At 42.0% G+C, this 20,286-nt stretch overlaps 1 protein-coding gene across 2 annotated transcripts in view; it reads right to left on the bottom strand.

Moving 5' to 3' along the window:
• Positions 1-20,286, bottom strand: part of KHDRBS2 (KH RNA binding domain containing, signal transduction associated 2) — a 596,284-nt gene that overhangs the window by 187,830 nt on the left and 388,168 nt on the right. The window contains exons 5-7 of one of the 2 annotated variants that reach the window (XM_074988883.1): positions 18,816-18,943; positions 14,026-14,221; positions 10,452-10,454 (exon numbers count right to left, since the gene is read on the bottom strand). In XM_074988883.1, the coding sequence (XP_074844984.1) occupies positions 10,452-10,454; positions 14,026-14,221; positions 18,816-18,943 (327 nt within the window). The remainder of the gene's footprint in view (positions 1-10,451; positions 10,455-14,025; positions 14,222-18,815; positions 18,944-20,286) is intronic. The other variant, XM_074988882.1, reaches the window with a different exon arrangement.

The following is a 20,286-nucleotide window of genomic DNA, read 5'->3' as shown; positions in this document are numbered from 1 at the left end:
CTGTCAATTTACCGTTGATAGACTGCCTTGGGAATGTGGATGTTCCAGTGGGTTTCATTGACAAATACCCATGTTGTCAACAAAACTCTCTGTGTAGACATAGCCTAGCTGATTCTCAATGGACAAATGTTCTCATCATAGACCCTTATTTGGTATTATGGAAGAATTCAAGGACTGAATGCATGCAAAGATTAAAATTTGCCACTGCAGACCATTGGTAGGAAAAAAAAATATCCAGTCTGTGATTACTGAATGTCTTCACCTCTTATTTATTTCATTCCTCAGCACTTCGAAGGATTGTACTTACATATTAGTAGTAATGAAATGAAATTATTTTTGCTGTACTCTTTTTGGGAATATAGAGATTTTTTTTTCAAAGGAGACCAGTATGGCACTATTCATCTGACTACATTCACTTACAAAAGTACAGTAACAGAATTATCATCAAAATATTATATATTTTAAATGATATTAGCCATGTCTGAGTGATCATAGCCATAACAAAAGTAGAATCTTTTCAAATACTGGCCAGCTATCTTCCATTCTGTGTAGAGGAAGAATATTTTTCCTCTCCAATTTTCCCCTTTGTTGCCTCAGAGCCATTACCCTGAGTCTTCCTCTTTTAATGATTACTCATGCTGCTAAGAGGTCTTCAGGTCAAATCTGAGGTGCTAAGTTTTATAACAAGATCAATTTTCACAACATTTTTACTGCAATTCTAAAAGACACACTAAATTGGCAGCCCTTGTAAAATATAACAACTCAGATTATTTTAGAAATGAACACACTCAAGAGCCATATGAAACTAGTTCTGTAACTCTGGGTTTACAGCATTTCCAGATATGACACAAATACTTCAACACAAGCAACAAAATTTGCTAGAGAGCTACGGAAGTTAAAGATGAAAAAGACCCACAGCATCATCCAGTGCTTCTCTCTGCAACTGCAGGATTGTTGTCTCCTGAACATTTTCAAGTCACAGTAGGCAGTTTGGTTTTAAAAGCCCCAAGTAATTGGACATCTAACATTCTCTTTCAAAATTATTATATATTTATCCTAAATTCTTAGTCTTAAGTTCATCCCATGGTTTCTATCTAAAACATAGAAACTAACGCTAGTCTACCAGAAAAATAGGTAACCTTCTACAATGTTGGTTACATGCACAAATCTTAGAATCTGAGCTCATCAATCATTAAGCAACATTCTCACCCTGTCTGCCATTGAACAAAAAAGCAGTCAAGTAGCACTTTAAAGGCTGCTTTTTTGTTTTGATAGTATATAGACTAGCACGGCTCCCTCTCTATTGCCATTGAACAGTTCCACTTGAAAACAGGTTTTTTAATGTGTATCCACCTGCTGCTATGTTCATTTTGCTGCAACACAGACCAACCTTTCTATCAAAAAGGAAAGTGGGGCTCATAATTAAAATAACCTGTATCAATCTATCACATCTAATCAGAAGAGAATGGCAGAGCAGTTTAAAAATTCAAGTTTAAAAACCAGCAAAAACTCTTTGCTCTCTCAATGCTTGAGCATACAGGATATGCATCATCAGGATTGCATGATTGAAGTAGTTTAGGCAATCTCTCTCCATTTGTAAGGTACCAAACACTTTGACTGCATCTATACTACATTCCTCTTTAGAAAGAGGAATGAAAATGAGGGAAATAAAATATGCAAATGAAGCACTGATTTACAAATCTCATACTTCACTTGCATAATCTTATCTGATTGCTTTTTCGGAAGAGACTTCTTCAAAAAAAAAAAGCAGGGGAGATGGGTTTTTTTTCCAGGAATAAGGGTTCTTTCAAAAAAGACCTTTTCCCCCAAAACAATGCTATCTACACTATTTTTCCCCAAAATATCTCTTCTGATAAAGCAATCGGATGAGATTATGCAAATGCAGCATGAGATTTATGAATCCATGTTTCGTTTGCTTTTTTAATTTCCCTCATTTGCATTCCTCTTTCAAAAGAGAAATGTAATGTAGACACAGCCTTTGAGTATCATTTGAAAATGACAATATGCATCAATAACAATGATAAAAGCTTATCACACATAACTTCCAAAAATCTGAAAAGAACAAATTAAGTACTTTTAATGAAACCTTTTATTCCTTTAAATATATGTTATCTCAAACACTTTCTGTTTCTATTTTTTTTCAGACAGAGACAGTCAGACACCCTATAGCCCTGAATATGCAAAAATACCTCTGGGTCCATATAGTACCTTATTAACTTCGGTGGAGGCATATAAACTTCTTTTCAAATGGATTAAATGTCAGATTCAGAGCACACATATGACAAATTAGATAGGCAGGTGCGCATACATCTATGTCAATATATATGGATGTATTCACAAATCTTGATACACAAACACATGTGTGGGGAAGTTTGGGGGGGGAAGAAGGTAGCATATGTGAGTGTGAAAATTCAAACAATATTAAATTATTCAGCCTGTTTCGTATGTCTGGAATTTTTAGCTTACTGTTAGCACAGAGTGGGATTTCTGCACTCGAAGTAGTAATGCAATATCCCCATCTTTCTCAGTGCAAGATTATCTTTTAAATGCAGCTGAAGCCGAAAGCTGAAAATGCATTAAATACACTCAGGGAGAAAAATGATTACAGAACAAATGCTTTTAATGGACCAAATATTCTTTCCTCTCTTTTGATTAGCCTGAGTGACTATTATGTTCATTTTTAGAGGCAATTGACTAAAAAGCCTGTCAGCATTTTCTTTCATCAAACAATTAAAAAAATGTGTATTCTATAACACCTTTGCCTTCAAAGTGTACTAGTAATTGGTTAAAATGGGGTTTGCGCCATCAGAACCTTTTCCAGAGTTGTCACACGACAAGAAATCATGAACAAAACTCAATGCCAAAGATACATGAACATCCATAAATGATGAAGACATTCTATAAAAGGAAGCAACCTTCAGTGGATAAAACATCCACTTCTTCTTAGATTTCTATATATCTACAATACTCTTTTGAACAGTCATAAGAGCTCTATTTCAGTAGGCTTCCTGAACTATAATTTGTGATGTGTTGGAGTAGTGTATATGTTAATCTGCAATAAACATGATTTAAAAGTAAGCACAACACTAAGATTTAATACCCCTTTACCTATAGGTATAAGAGCTGTATGCACTTATATAAGCAGCAACGTGTTTGTATTATTTAATAGAACCTTGCTTAACTGCACTTTAATGAACTGTAAACTTGTTCTGAAAAGCACATTTGTTTTACAGTTCACTGCATCAGTAAGATTCTGTTGATGTGTTAGTGTCAGGATAGCAACGAAGGTAATATTGAGTTTCTGTGGTAGCCATAGCCCACCTCCTGGTTCTTTACAATGACCTGAAACAGGACTAAGAATCTCATAACTGGTTGGTGATGCCGCTACTTAATACTCTGTGAGCATCAGAAGTCTGCAAGCATCAGCACTCTGTAATGGGTTTCCTTCATTACTGCAACTTAATGTGGTTCTACTGTGGGTGCCTGTGATCCATTAGGCTCATCAATCTGGATGACCCTTAAACTGTGATAGTCCAAAAATATGATAGCATTTTTCATTCCATCTGCATGATCTAGAACCAGTAGAAAAATTTCAAAACATTGTAAGAAACCCTATCTGTGTGATTTTTTTTATCCCTACTGAAAGAATGCACAAATGGAACTCTCCAAAGAAAGCCCGTTCACAATAGCTTTACAATTTTCTTCTCTGAACCTATGCAATTACTTAGTCTTAAAAAAGCACAAGAGTGACTGATACAAAGCCATAATAGAGTGTAGCTAAATAGTAGCCAAAAACAGTTTTGTATAAAAAAGACTACACTCATCCCTTGCTCTACGAGCACAATTGGTCCCCAACTTTCTGCTCGTAGGCTAAAACTCATGAGAGGGGCATTAAATTACCATTAAAATACATGTAAAAGTCTCTGATTGGTTCCCAATGCTTCAAACCCAGCAAAAGACTGGCAGCATGTGGCACTGCTTTTCACAGAATCATAGAATACTAGGACTGGAAGAGCAACGAAGGGTCCTGTGGCAACTTATAGACTAACAGAAAAGTTTTGAGCATGAACTTTCGTGAGCACAGATTCACTTCATCAGATGCTGGTCTTGGAAATCTGCAGGGCCAGGTATAAATAAGCCAGAGCAAGGGTGGGGATAACAAGGTTAGCTCAGTCAGCAAGGGTGAGGCTTACTACCAGCAGTTGATCTGAAGGTGTGAATACCAAGGGAGGGGAAGCTGCTTCTGTATTTATCCAGCCATTCGCAGTCTTTGTTTAAGCCAGAGCTGAGGGCATCAAATTTGCAGATGAATTGTAGCTCAGAAATTTCTCTTTGGAGTCTGGTCCTGAAATTTCTTTGCTGTAGGATAGCTACTTTTAAGTCTGCTACTGTGTAGCCTGGGAGATTGAAGTGCTCTCCTACGGGTTTTTATATATTGCCATTTCTGATGTCTGATTTGTGTGCGTTTATTCTTTTACGCAGAGACTGTCCAGTTTGTCCGATGTACATAGCAGAGGGGCATTGCTGGCACATGATGGCATAAATTATATTGGTAGATGTGCAGCTGAATGAACCCACGATGGTGTGGCTGATATGGTTGCATGGATAGGTCCCTGAGCTAACCTTGTTATCCCCACCCTTGCTCTGGCTTATTTATACCTGGCCCTGCAGATTTCCAAGACCAGCATCTGATGAAGTGAGTCTGTGCTCACGAAAGCTCATGCTCAAAACTTTTCTGTTAGTCTATAAGGTGTCACAGGACCCTTTGTTGCTGTTACGTAGCCAGACAGGAGTTCTTAATGGTTCTCAATCCTGCTGGAAAAGTATAAGAAGTGGGGTTCCGCAGGGGTCTGTGTTAAGACCAGTTCTGTTCAATATCTTCATCAACGTATTAGATACTGGCATAGAAAGTACACTTATTAAGTTTGCAGATGATACCAAACTGGGAGGGGTTGCAACTTCTTTGGAGGATATAGTCATAATTCAAAATGATCTGGATAATTGGAGAAATGGTCTGAGGTAAACAGGATGAAGCTTAATAAGGACAAATGCAAAGTGCTCCACTTAGGAAGGAACAATCACTTTCACACATACGGAATGGGGAGAGACTGTCTAGGAATGACTATAGCAGAAAGGGATCTAGGAGTTATAGTGGACCACAAGCTAAATATGAGTCAACAGTGTGATGCTGTTGCAAAAAAAGCAAACGTGATTCTGGGATGCATTAACAGGTGTGTTGTGAACAAGACATGAGAAGTAAATCTTCCACTCTACTCTGCACTGGTTAGACATCCGCTGGAATATTGTGTCGAGTTCTGGGCGCCACAGTTCAAGAAAGATGTGGAGAAATTAGAGAGGGTCCAGAAAAGAGCGACAAGAATGATTAAAGGTCTAGAAAATGTGACCTATGAAGAAAGGCTGAAAGAATTGGGCTTGTTTAGTTTGGAAAAGAGAAGATAGAGGGGAGATATGATAGCGGTTTTCAGGTATCTAACAGGGTGTCATAAGGAGGAGGGAGAAAACTTGTTTTTCTTGGCCTCTGAGGATAGAACAAGAGGCAATGCACATGAGGAAAAAGTTCCTAACTGTCAGGGTGGTCAAACAGTGGAATAAATTGCCAAGGGAGGTTGTGGAATCTCCATCGCTGGAGATATTTAAGAACAGGTTAGATAGATGTCTATCAGGGATGGTTTAGACAGTATTTGGTCCTGCCGTTGGGGCAGGGAGCTGGACTCGACGGCCTCTTGAGATCCCTTCCAATCCGAGTATCGGAGGGATAGCCGTGTTAGTCTGGATCTGTAACAGCAACGAAGGGTCCTTTGGCACCTTATAGACTAACAGAAAAGTTTTGAGCATGAGCTTTTGTGAGCATAGACTCACTTCATCAGATGCTGGTCTTGGAAATCTGCAGGGCCAGGTATAAATAAGCCAGAGCAAGGGTGGGGATAACAAGGTTAGCTCAGTCAGCAAGGGTGAGGCTTACTACCAGCAGTTGATCTGGAGGTGTGAATACCAAGGGAGAGGAAGCTGATTTTGTATTTAGCTAGCAATTCACAGTCTTTGTTTAAGCCTGAGTTGAGGGCGTCGAATTTGCAGATGAATTGTAGCTCAGAAATTTCTCTTTGGAGTCTGGTCCTGAAATTTCTTTGCTGTAGGATAGCTACTTTTAAGTCTGCTACTGTGTAGCCTGGGAGATTGAAGTGCTCTCCTATGGGTTTTGGTATATTGCCATTTCTGATATCTGATTTGTGTGCGTTTATTCTTTTACGCAGAGACTGTCCACTTTGTCCGATGTATATAGCAGAGGGGCATTGCTGGCACATGATGGCATAAATTATATTGGTAGATGTGCAGCTGAATGAACCCCCGATGGTGTGGCTGATCTGGTTAGGTCCTGTAATGGTGTTGCTGGTGTAGATATGTGGGCAGAGCTGGCAGCGAGGTTTGTTGCATGGATGGGTCCCTGAGTTAGAGTGACTGTGGTGCGGTGTATAGTTGCTGGTTGGGATTTGCTTCAAGTTGGCAGGTTGTCTGTGGGCAAGGACTGGTCTGCCTCCCAAGGCCTGTGAAAGTGGGGGATCATTGTCCAGGATGGGTTGTAAATCCCTGATGATGCACAGTAGAGGTTTTAGCTGAGGACTGTAGGTGTTGGCTAGTGGTGTTCTGTTGGTTTCTCTCTTGGGCTTGTCCTGTAGTAAGAGGCTTCGTGGCACACGTCTGGCTCTGCTGATCTGTTTTTTCACTTCCTCAGGTGGGTATTGCAGTTTCAAGAATGCTTGGTAGAGATCCTGTAGGTGTTTGTCTCTGTTGGAGGGGTTAGAGCAAATGTGGTTATATCTTAGTGCTTGGCTGTAGACAGTGGATCGTGTGGTGTGTCTGGGATGGAAGCTGGACGCATGAAGGTAGGCGTAGTGGTCAGTGGGTTTACGGTACAGGGTGGTACTGATGTGGCCTTCGTGTATTAGCACCGTGGTGTCCAGGAAGTGGATCTCCTGTGTGGACTGTTCCAGGCTGAGGTTGATGTTGGGGTGAAAGTTGTTGAAGTCCCAGTGGAATTCCTCCAGAGTCTCCTTCCCATGGATCCAGATGATGAAGATGTCATCAGTGTAGCGTAAGTAGAGAAAAACCCATAGGAGAGCACTTCAATCTCCAAGGCCACACAGTAGCAGACTTAAAAATAGCTATCCTACAGCAAACAAATTTCAGGACCAGACTCCAAAGAGAAATTTCTGAGCTACAATTCACCTGCAAATTTGACGCCCTCAACTCAGGCTTAAACAAAGACTGTGAATGGCTGGCTAAATACAAAAGCAGCTTCCCCTCCCTTGGTGTTCACACCTCCAGATCAACTGCGGGTAGTAAGCCTCACCCTTGCTGACTGAGCTAACCTTGTTATCCCCACCCTAGTTTGGGGCCATGAGTGGGTGGGAGGATTAAAATCTGCAGGCAGCTCCTGTGGACAAGGTGATGGCTTTTTCCACCAGTCTGCAGCAGAGGTACCTGGGGGGTGGGGGTTTGGCAGGCAGGGTGGGTCAGAATGGGATGAGGTGGGTGTTGGGAGAGGGCTGGGGGGGTTGTGCAGGGAGCTGTGGGCTGGGGAAATGTTAGAACCGGGCAGGGCTGGGGGTGTGTGCACAGGCAGTTGCCGCAGGGGTAGTGTTGGGATTGGGATGGGTGGTGCTGTGGGTCTCCCCGTGCCCCAGTCAGGGACACCTCAGCTGGCTCAGGTCCAGCTGTGGGGATGCAGGTCTTCCCGTGCCTCAGCCAGGGACCTGGCGGCTGGCTCATATGAGTGGGGAAAGGTCACTCTTATAGTGAACAGTGGTAAGTGAACAGTACTCGTAAGTAAAGTACTCATTAAACAAGGGATGAGTGTATTTACTATTCAGTAAATTTCTAATTGATCAGTGGTTTGAAAACTAATGGATACTGAAGAACTAGTTTTGTTGATAACATCCTTATTAGCTAGTTGGATTGTGTTTGGTTATCAGATGGTGTGTTATTTATGTAGATGTATAGTATGTATGTTTTTACACAGGATCTCCTTGTATATAAATACATACATTACAAATATTTAGAGACTAAATGAAGGCCAAAGTGTCTACTGAGAGCTGCCCTTCATATAGATCCCCATACAAGAATATAAATGTTTAGTAGATTGTGACTGTATTAGCACAGCATAGCAACACTACCTATAAGGCTGCATCTCCATTTTAAATATCAATTAGGGCAATGAGTTGGATAGAAATATTTAATGAAGTTAAGGACTTTATCCTCTGTTTCTAGCCACACTCTAGCTTGTGACAGATACAATTATTTCATAACCATAAAAGCTTTTGCTTAATATTAAGCAAAAGCTTCCACAAGCACAGTTTGAGAATGTCACATTAGAATATTAGCTATTCTTAAAAGAAAAGAAAAGAAAAGAAAAAAGAAAAGAAAAGTTATTGTGATATGTCCCCTTCTGTTAGCCTATTCATTGCCTGTTCTGCTAGTGAATAAACAGTAGTATAGTTGTTCCAGTTTGTTTGAAAACTACTGAACTACATAATTAACCATTAAAGACTAGAGTAAACAGTTGAATGTGACATTTGCTTTCTTTCATTTTAACTAGCTTGAAATGTGTATCACAGTGGAAGAACAGCATGACATTAAAAGCATAATCTATTTCATTCCCTGTGGTTCTTTTTATGGACTTTCTGAAAAGCGTTATTTTGCACTCTCTCCAAAAGATAAACAAGCTCTGTCTTTTGCAGTTATCAAGATATATGTTTAGCTAATTCTAAAGATAAAAGGAAGGAAAGGATATTGACACAGAAAACTACTCTTTAACCTGGGACATGTTTGCACTGGATGAAGTTCACCTAGGTCAGAGGACTTCCACCTGTGGCTCTGAGTTGCATGTAGCTCTTTAAGGAGTTCTTTGTGGCTCCCACTACTATAATTGCAAAGTAAAAAACAAACAAAAATACCCGCATAAAAACAACCCAAGCCAAAAAACACCCTTTCTGATTATTTTTGATAAATAGTGAACATCTAAAAGCCCAACAATGTAAAACTCATATGAAAATAGCAAATGATATATGATCTGGTGATGTTAACTCCCCCTTTAATACATGCGGTGCATTGTGGGATATGATACTGTATCTGTGTTTTGATCATGTTGCTAATAAAGTCTTGATTTTGAAAAGGAAAAGGAAGCATGTGGCATTCCTGCTCTGAAGGGCATCATGAATTTTAAGAAAGTAAACTGAAATTAAATGCCACATAAAATGGACATAATTAAAATACATAGGCGTGAAAGTCTGGAAAATAATAGTAAAAATGCACACATGTAAAGTGGGAGGAAAGAGAATATGTAAAAAGTTTGTGAACATCCTGCTGTAAATATGCATCACATTACAAATCACTGTGTGTGCACTGTTCTTGAAACAGGGATTAAAAAAAGTATGGTTTGATGTTATTTACTAAGGACTGTCTTGTATTCACATGCACAGTGGCTCTTGAATTAGTGATTTTTTTTTTTGCCACATTTGAAAGAGAGAAAAAAAAAATGGCTCTTCTTGCTATTTTGGTTGCTGATTCCTGACCTAGTCTTAGGTGATCATGCTAAAGAATGAGTCAGGATTTTGCTTCCATCAAAGATTATGTCTGTCTGTCATATCCAACAAATACATCCCGGCACCTCCTGTGCTGTTGTGTCTGTATATTGTGTTCTGTGAGGAGAAAGGTTATGTACAGAAGTCACATAGGCTACATCTGTCACTTCATCATTAGCCCACTGTTGTAGGACTTTCTTATTTAATGACGTATGAACACCTGCCTATCTGTAAAGATTTTTAAATACAATCTCACACTTCCAGTTGATGAAGTTGCAAACCAGTAGCAGAAAAGGATACAACTGGTAACTTCATTAGTGCATTGGGTAAACAATAGGTAATGTCTGATGTGCCTTGTCGGGCCTTGCACATCTCACCATGGCTACGTCTACACTAGCACACTACGGCTACGTCTACACGTGAAGCCTACTTCGAAGTAGCCTGTTTCGATGTGGAGACATCGAAATAGGCTATTTCGATGAATAACGTCTACACGTCCTCCAGGGCTGGCAACGTTGATGTTCAACATCGACGTTGCGCAGTACCACATCGAAATAGGCACTGCGAGGGAACGTCTACACGCCACAGTAGCACACATCGAAATAAGGGTGCCAGGCACAGCTGCAGACAGGGTCACAGGGCGGACTCAACAGCAAGTCGCTCCCTTAAAGGGCCCCTCCCAGACACAGTTGCACTAAACAGCACAAGATACACAGAGCCGACAACGAGTTGCAGACCCTGTGCATGCAGCATGAATCCCCCGCTGCAGCAGCAGCAGCCAGAAGCCCTGGGCTAAGGGCTGCTGCACACGGTGACCATAGAGCCCCGCACGGGCTGGAGAGACAGCGTCTCTCAACCCCCCAGCTGATGGCCGCCATGGAGGACCCCACAATTTCGATGTTGCGAGACGCGCAACGACTACACAGTCCCTACTTCGACATTGAACGTCGACGTAGGGTGCTATTCCCATCCTCTCATGGGGTTAGCGGCTTCGACGTCTCGCCGCCTAACGTCGATGTTAACATCGAAATAGCGTCCAACACGTGTAGCCGTGACGGGCGCTATTTCGAAGTTAGTGCCGCTACTTCGAAGTAGCGTGCACGTGTGGACACGGCTTACGTCTAAGTAGCCTATTTCGACGTAAGAACATCAAAATAGGCTACTTCGATGCGTATCATCTACACGTCCTCCAGGGCTGGTGCCATCGACATTCAACGTTGAAGTAGAGATGAACAACGTCAAAAGGAGATGTCCCAGAAGGAAATGCAGAGCGTCCACACACACAAGCGCTCCCCGTAGAAATAAGTGTCCAGCAAAGCCCCAAGCCACTGCCTTAAAGGGCCCCTCCCAGACACACTCAGCCTGCACAGAATGAGATCCACAGAGCCGACAGCTGGTTGCAGACCCCGTGCATGCAGCATGGACCCCCAGCTGCTGCAGCAGCAGCAGCAGCAGCAGCTGCCAGAAGCCCTGGGCTAAGGGCTGCTGCACACGGCAACCATAGAGCCCCGCAGGGGCTGGACAGAGCATCCCTCAAGCCCTCAGCTGATGGCCGCCATGGAGGACCCCGTTATTTCAAAGTAGCAGGATGCGGATCGTCTACACACGCCCTACTTCGACATTGAATGTCGAAGTAGGGCGCTATTACCATCTTCGGATAGGAATAGCGATTTTGATGTCTCGCCGCCTAACGTTGATTTCAATGTCGAAATAGCGCATGGTGTGTGTAGATGCGACGCATGCTATTTCGACATTGTGCCAGCTAGTTCGAAGTAGCCGGCTAGTGTAGACGCACCCCATATATTGTTGCAGTGCCTTTCTTGACCTTCAGCCAAATGCTTTCTACCACCCCATTGGCCAAAATGGACTTGGTTTGCTAGGGAAAGATGTTTCCCATCATAGTTACCCCCTAACTGGCACAGCCAGGCAGTCAAAGTGGTATCCTGAGGTATGTCTGATACCACAAACATGGGGGGCCGACAGACTTGCCAGGCTCCTGGGTAAGATGTGGGGGTACAAGTGCTGTGGTCCCAGAAGGTGAGGGACCTTGGACAGAAGGCACTGGGGACAGGCCATGCCCCACCCTCTTACTCTCAGACCCCCTACCATCCTACCTCAAAGTGAGCTCTCAGATCCACCCAGAGCACAAGGCACCATGGTGGTGATTGAAAGGGCTTGGGACTTTGGCAGCCGGGAGCCCTGCACTCATTTAAATTATTGGGCCCAAGGTCAGCTGCCTCTTTTGCTCTCCTCCAACCTTGTTGATGGACCTTGCCACAAATAAGCAGCTCCTTTCAGCCAGAGGTGAGAGATGTATGGAAAGGGAGGACATAATGAAAGTAGTACTCAAAGACTGTAATTGTCTTGACTCCTGGTTTGGTACTACACCTCTTGCTAGACCTCCATATCCTGCCTTTTATACCCTCACCAGCATGCACAAGAAGATGGATTAGGGTGACCATATGTTCCTGTCCCAAATACAGGGCAGGGAGACATGGGTGGGTGGGGGGTGGTGGTGGAAGGGTGACTTCTTCCAGCTCTACAGCTCTACCAAGCCCCACGGAGCCAGGAAGGAGGTGGCAGCTGCTAGCCCTCCCCAGGAGCTCCAGGGAAGCGGCAGCCGCCAGCACTTCCTGGGATCTCAGGGAAGAGGCAGCCCTCAGTGCTCCCCAGGGAAGCAGCAGCTGCTGGCACTCCCCAGGAGCCCCAGGGAAGTGGCAGGAATGCAGCAGCTGCCCACGCTCCCCCAAGGCTCAGGGAAGTGACTCCCACCAGCAGCTGTGCTTGCAGAGCTGCTGGCAGAAAAGGTTGGTGGGGAGGGCACAAATACGGGACAATTAATCCCTTTTAAAAAATAAGTAGGGATGCCTTTTTGGCGTCCCAAATACAGGACTGTTTCACCTAATATGGAACAGATGGTCATATGCCTATCCCTATTAGATAGTGCAGGCTAGAAAATTCTCCCATGTGTTCACTGGATGTGCTTTCCACCACTACGGAATGTGTCAAGCTATTAGGGTACTAATCCTCATTTCTCACTTTTCATCAATATTGTAGTCCTTTACCATGACTGATGGAAGTGAGACATATCACGACTCTACAAATGCATATGGTTAATATGCTCATAAGCCGTTTTGGCACAGAATAGCTTTTACAGCTTTTCCTTCCTCTGAGTTCAGAGATAGTCTAATTCTAATTCTCAGTCTATATAAACTATTTTGTCATTAGTTTACCTTCTGATAGTTCTCTATCATGACTACTAGACAGGAAGGGAATGTTCATATTACATTTTTAATTATTGTAGTTTAAAAAAACCAGACATTATATTTGATAGTACTATCCCCTCCCCCTCTGTTTGAGTGTTTGTTGTTATGGTTATAGTTTCAGGAAGAATCATTAACAAGGATCATTTGAAAGACTATGTTTACAACATAATTGTTTTCTGTACCTTGTTAAATATGTATTATGACCTCAGTTTTTGTGCTGATTGTTTGAAATTGCATTTGTCGTCCTGATACCCACGGCTCTTATTTTTGAATACAAAAAAGAGAAGGCCCAATAAACTATATGGTGAAAGAACAGTAATTGAAAGTGCGCAAACACACACACACACACAAATGCTATTTTTCCACAACAGTGCTGTCTTCTCTTTTGTAAGAACAAACCTACAATAAGTAATGTATTTCACTTTTCATATGATTTTTGGAATAAATATATTGCTGTCTTGTTACCCACCCAGCTATCTTGGGTTATTGCAGAAGCCCACTTTAAAAGTTTAGGATATATATTTTTTAAATAACTATAAAAGTAGTCCAGATATGGTTTCAACTAAATTTCTCTTTTCATATTTCTGGAAATCAGCACACATATTTCAAATGCCATGTAGATGTTATAAAAACCACCAGACATTTTAAAAATACCTTTTGTCAATAATTCCGAAGTGGTTTATATATGCAAAATCCCATAAGACAGCAAAAACAGCTCAACAAGACAAGTGACTGCTTAGACAACACTGAATATCTTTTTTCCTAAAACATGAGCCCAATCTTCTAGAAAATAGTGAAGAAACAAGAGTGTGTTTTCTCCAGCTCAATTCCTTTATATTAAATTATTGCAAAGATATATGCACCATGAAAATATCAACATAGTAGGGATAATTTAGGCAACTCCTAACCAAAGCTAATACTTGTAAATTCAAAAAACAAACAAACAAAAAAAAACAGTTGTCAAATGTTTCCAGTCACTTAAATCAGTTTTGTATGCACAGTGTATAACTATTAGTGAAAGATGTGTGGTAGAGAATAGGCATTTATTAGACCCACCCAGAATCCTCAATTACAGAGGTACCTCCAAGTTGCCAAAACAATTTGGCTTATATCAATTATCAAAACAGATAGTTACTTACATATTCTTCATAGGCCTCATGTGCTGGAGGAGGGGGTGGTCTGTAGCCTGGGACTGCTGGAGTTCCCCGTGCTCGAGGGGTGGGAACACCCCTAGCTACAGGGAGAACTGGGATTGCTCCACGTGTCACTGGTGTCCCTCTAGGTGTTTGGGCACCTCGCCCAGGTGGTGGAGGAGGAATCGCACCCCCACGTCCTCTAAGAGAAACAAAAAATGTGAAATTAATATGTTGTTGACATGTACTCAGGGTAAGGATATAATTGTTATCTACTCCTACAGGCTGTACATACTACAAGCTTTTAGAAGCACCTGAGAGTTACACTGCTAAGAGCTTTAAATATGCATCTGAAAAAGGCCGAAAAAGGAATGTGACAGTAGACTGCAGGAAAACATTATAGGCTGCACAAACCTAGCAACTTCTGCACGTGTTTCCCTTTTCTCTGACCCTGGTCTGGACCGGACGTAATGTCATTCCATTAAGTGGAGTTGCACTGATGTAAAACTAGTTTGAGTGAGGGACAAGACCTTTCACTTGCAGATCTCAAAGCACTTAACAGAGTTGGGCCATAATTATGATGTTCATATTACTGTTGGGAACCTCAGTAAACAGAGATTTAAGCCTCATTGGGATATACTGCAAAGTAGTCCTAGAGTTATAGAACTCTAGTCAGCAGACCATGGTTTTAAGAACCTAGAGCTTGAGTATTTGCACTGTCAATCTGATACTTAAGAATATTTTTAACCTGGGCCCGAACACAGGCTCCAGCATCCACACTGAAGCACACAGATCTCAGTCCAACCAACCATATAGCCAAGTTCCTAGTGCCCTCCTGAAATGTAGTTGATCTAGTCCTTTGGTTGTGGTGGAATACGAGAAATCTTGCCTGTCCGCCAAACTGGTCTTTTCTTCTCCAACAATGTTAATTCAAATTTAGTTGGTGATCTACCATGACCCTCAGATCCCTTTTTCACAGTACTCCTTCTTAGGCAGAAATTTCCTACTTAGTGTGCATGTAACTAATTGCTTCACCCTTAGGCTATGTCTACACTTCACTATGGCTACATCTGCACCTGTCCCAAACTTTTTAGGAGCCTAGTAATCAGGCTGATGGGAGAGTACTAATGGCACTTCAAAGTAGTGTGGACACTTCAATGTACTCGCGGCTACATGGCATGCCAGCATTTCGAAGTTTGACACCTCAAAGTTGGCTCCGGGGAGAATTAGCCTAAGGAAGTGCTGCATATTCATCACAGCACTTCATTAGTAATCTCTCATCAGCCTGATTACCATGCCCCCTTCAAAGTTTGGGGTGAGTTTAGATGTAGCCATCGCGAAGCATTTTGCATTTGTTATTGAATAGCATCCTTTTTGCTTCAAACTTTTTCTCAAGAAAGCTTTTAGGTTGGTTTGACACAATTAGTTCTTGATCTTTTATAGTGTTACTTCATTCAACAGTGAAAAGTTCTTTGCAAAAGCTAAGTAACGTTATGATTATAGTTAGGACTATACTTAAAAATAGTGGGGGAGGAGCTCAGCACCTCTAAATTGTTTTTGATATTTCCTTAATACGCAGAAAATGATTAGGTCATTCATGATGAATGGGTCAGAATGCTGGCCAAGGAGGAATAGAGAGGAACAATCGATGCACAGCGTTGAAATGAGATCACTTTGGTGGAAGCTGCGCACGACAATATCTGAAGTAAAATGATAAACTCCTTAGTGTAGGTAGTGCCCCCATCATGAAAAAGCTGTGGGAGTCTCACTTCAGATGGTTGGGTCATGTGAGATGATGATATATGGGATATGTTGATCAGAGCATAAGATCTAGTAATCATGGGACAACAGCTATGAGGAAGACCAGAAAAAACGTGGTTTGAGACAATGAAGGAGGATATAAACAAAGCCACTGTTGGAAGACAGGATGCTGCACTAGATAGATTAATTGTTTGACTCACTTATTGCCATTCTTATGTTCTTCTGTCTCTGTGCTTGGAAGACAAAGAACTTGTGCCACCAAAATTAACAAACAGGACATGGTGAAGGCAACAAAGAAGTCCGAAAATCTTGTTATTCTATGTTATATTGGTTTGCCCCGAATTTTGCGAAGTAAAAATCCAGTATGTATCTGTTTTATTTACTTTCTTGACTGTGAATCAACAGAATCAATTGTCAGCCATGCCCTGGGAATGGGGTTTGTCTGTCAACTTTGAGTTTCCTTTTGTGTGGCTTTTAGTAAAATGTAAAGAGTTTTGCACAGACAGTAACCATTGCATTTCAGAAAATGTCTTGACATCGTGGTGCTTTTAAACCATATTTAAAACCTGAAAAATATACCCTTCACCAGATTGCAGTAGTGTGAAATGCTGAACTTTGCAAGGACAATGTCCTTTTAAATAACTGAAAAGTCACATCACTTTTGTTGCCACAGAATCAAGTTAAAAGAATATGATGACAAGCAAGATCTTAATATGTTGATTTAATGTTTTCAATTGCAGGGGCAAAAATCTGAAGAAAACAACAGTATTGTTTTGATATAATGCAAGACAGATATGGGAGTTTGGAGCAGCCCAGAAAGAGGTCTGCTTAGACTGTCCTGTATCCCCACTATAGCAGTCTGAGCTAGAGGAAGCAGACCTTAACAAGCAAAAGGCTTTGAGGGGGAAAAATCAATATTATATAGTATTTTATAGTGTGTAAGACTGTGCTAAGTGCCTCACAGTATCTACATATATTCCTTATACTAATGAATTGAAAGTAGAGTAATGGGCATTAAGGGGACCTTTGGGGAACAAAGGACAAGGGCAAAATATATCAAACTTAAATATCAATATCTTTACTGTATTAAGTTGTGTATCACTGGAGCTGGGGAATTGTGCACAATTCCGTAGAAGATAAACAGGGTCCTCCAGGAATGAAGAACAGTGTGAGTGTTCAGGGGTGATTAGGAAAATTTATGCTGTTTGTAACAACTATGGAGAGGTTTTACCTCCTGAGAAGCCTGTACTAGTACAGACTGGATTTTCTAGAGGTTGGTAGACAAAGAAAGAACTTTTGGATAAATAGCAAGAATTTAAACTGACTCTTCCCCCACCCCCAAGCTAGCAGGACTGTTTTCCAAAGGGAGATCTCCAGCAGTGAGGATGGGGGTCTGGCTCTGTCCCTTCAGAAGGGGTGGAGTCGAGGGCAGTCAGCCTTTAAAACCACCTGGACTGTGGTGCTTGGGCCCTGTCCCTCTGTAACAGCCATGCAGAGTAGCACGGCTGTGGCACTTCAAAGGAGCCCAAGGCTCTAGGTTTGCCCCTTCTACTTTGGCAGCAGTGGTGGCCCAAGCTCTGGGCACCTTTGAAACACTGGGCCGCAGGTCAACTGTCTCTTTTGCCCTCCCACCCCTATTGTTGGACCTGGCCTTCAATCCTTATGTGAGGTTTCTTCAATAGTATTTAATATATTTTCTGTGTAATACTTTTACCTTAGGAATAAATCTGCTTGCTTGGTAAAATTTGCATGGTATCTTAAAAGCATGGTCAATTATCTGGTTTTAGGCTCCAAGGAAAAATCCAAAACTTTTGTTGGTGAATAATGGTATCTTTAATGGCATTAACAATGCTTGTGGCATGGAATGCATTCATTTAATCTATTAGGGAACTTGCCATAATAATGGCTCAGACCAGTTTACACTGCAGATTGGGAGAAGGTACAAAGGTACCTTTTTCATTTCCTCAGTGTGCAGCAGGCTGCATAATATGACAGCTCTTCTGTCAAGTAACCCAAGGTGATTATTTGTTAGTTGGGACTCAGGGGACTTAAGGGCCGTGTCTACATGTGTACACTACTTTGAAGTAGTGGCGCCAACTTCGAAATAGCGCCTGTCACGGCTACACGTGTTGGGTGCTATTTCGAAGTTGAAATCGACGTTAGGTGGTGAGACGTCGAAGTCGCTAACCCCATGAGTGGATGGGAATAGTGCCCTACTTTGAAGTTGAACGTCGAAGTAGGGCACGTGTAGACGATCTGCGTTCCGCACCATTGAAATAGCGGGGTCCGACATGGCGGCCATCAGCTGAGGGGTTGAGAGACGCTCTCTCTCCAGCCCTTGCGGGGCTCTATGGTCATCGTGTGCAGCAGCCCTTAGCCCAGGGCTTCTGGCTGCTGCTGCCGCAGCTGGGGATCCACGCTGCATGCACAGGGTCTGCAACTAGTTGTCGGCTCTGTGGATCTTGTGTTGTTTAGTGGAACTGTGTCTGGGAGGGGCCCTTTAAGGGAGCGGCTTGCTGTTGAGTCCGCCCTGTGACCCTGTCTGCAGCTGTTCCTGGCACCCTTATTTCAATGTGTGCTACTTTGGCGTGTAGACGTTCCCTCGCAGCGCCTATTTCGATGTGGTGCTGCCCAACGTCGAAGTTGAACGTCGACGTTGCCAGCCCTGGAGGACGTGTAGACGTTATTCTGTAGCATGCACGTGTAGACGTAGCCAAGATAGCCCCAGTGATTCTGCCCGTGGTGGCAAAGCTGACTGTTAGTGGAGATATCCATTTCCTTGGATGACCCTTGGACAGACAGGGCCTCTGGCTCTACAACAAGACTCTTATAACACTGTGTTCCTAGTAGGTGTGAATTCTGGGTCAAAGACTTGGGACTGTACCAACCATGTATCAGTGTTCAAGAGAAACCCATTTTGGCATAATGACCATGTTAAAATTGGACTATAAAGATCATGTATGTTTCAATAGACTATGCTTCCTAAACTGCATAGGAGATCATACTATGTATGGCAGCATAGGAGAACAAAATACCTTGATGGAGCTGTGGGTGGTACCCGGATTCCTCTTCCACGAATGCCCCGTCCGCGTGCTGAATCTTCAGAACCGTTCAAATACGACAACTCTCTCAATTGCTCCTGACGGATTTCATCATTGTAATCCTGAAAGACAGAAGATGGAACTGACTGAGGTTTTGGTGTCTAGAGTTGGCCTAGCTGTCAAACCAACCTAACTCCAGCCTCAATGGCGTTGTACACCGTTGTACAGGCAAAACACTTCTTTTGCAATTTCCTTGCTCTAACACATTTCAGCGTTTAAACAACAGAAGTTGTATTTGCAGCAACGATTTAGCCTGATTTGTTTATATGTAGTGTCTAATACTTGGGAACACAAGGGCATACAAATTGTGCATGGGTACACATATATTTTAAAAGTTGTGTATATATTACTCAACATGGTTTGGAACTCTGTCTTCTGAGAGCTACTATATATGAAGAACAAAGCACAAAAGATGCTGAAATACAATTGTGCTGATCTCTATTAGTGTAATAGCATTAAAATCTCATAATATACATCATTTCTGGGGTATTTATTGATTTTTATTTTTAATATCCCTGTCTACAGACTACATCTGACATGATCCCCAGGCAAATAGGCTGGATGAACCTGATTACATGATTTAACCATGTCTACTGTGGATCTTGGGGTCTGTAGATGAACCTCCACTTTACACATCTGTACTTAATTTTTCTCATAACAGAGAGAAAGCCATGCTAGTCTATATACTATCAAAACAAAAAAGCAGTAAAGTAGCACTTTAAAGACTAACAAAATAATTTATTAGGTGAGCTTTCATGAGACAGACCCACTTCTTCAGACCATAGCCATACCAGAACAGACTCAATATTTAAGGCATACAGAACCAAAAACAGTAATCAAGGTTGACAAATCAGAAAAAATGATCAAGACGAGCAAATCAGAGACCAGAGGGGTGGTGGGAGGGAGTCAAGAATTAGATGAAGCCAAGTATGCAAAAAAGCCCCTATGTTAACCCAGAAAATTCATATTCCGATTCAAACCACGTGTTAATGTATTGAATTTGAATATGAAGGAGAGTTCAGCAGTCTCTCTTTCCAAAGCAGAGTGAAAATTCTTCTTCAATAAGACTCAAACTCTTAAGTCATTAACAGAATGGCCCGCTCCATTAAAATGCCAGCTAACAGGTTTGTGGATCAGGAGTGTTTTTATGTCTGTTTTGTGCCCATTAACTCTTTGTCTGAAAGAGTTTGAAGTCTGTCCAATATACAAAGCACCTGGATATTGTTGGCACATGATGGCATATATGATGTTAGTTCCCGGGCTACTTCAAAGTGTCTTTACTCCTGAGCCAGCATGCAAGCCAATAATTTGAAGTTTGTCACTTTGAAGTTGCTGCGGGGGAGAATTAGCTTAAGGAAGTGCTACATATGTACCACAGCACTTCACTAGTAATCTCACAACAGCC

Source organism: Carettochelys insculpta, chromosome 3, assembly GCF_033958435.1.
Source record: "Carettochelys insculpta isolate YL-2023 chromosome 3, ASM3395843v1, whole genome shotgun sequence".
In the NCBI taxonomy this organism is placed as follows: Eukaryota; Metazoa; Chordata; order Testudines; family Carettochelyidae; genus Carettochelys; species Carettochelys insculpta.
Note: the sequence above shows the minus strand (reverse complement) of the source record. Positions and strands in the feature narration are given on the sequence as shown.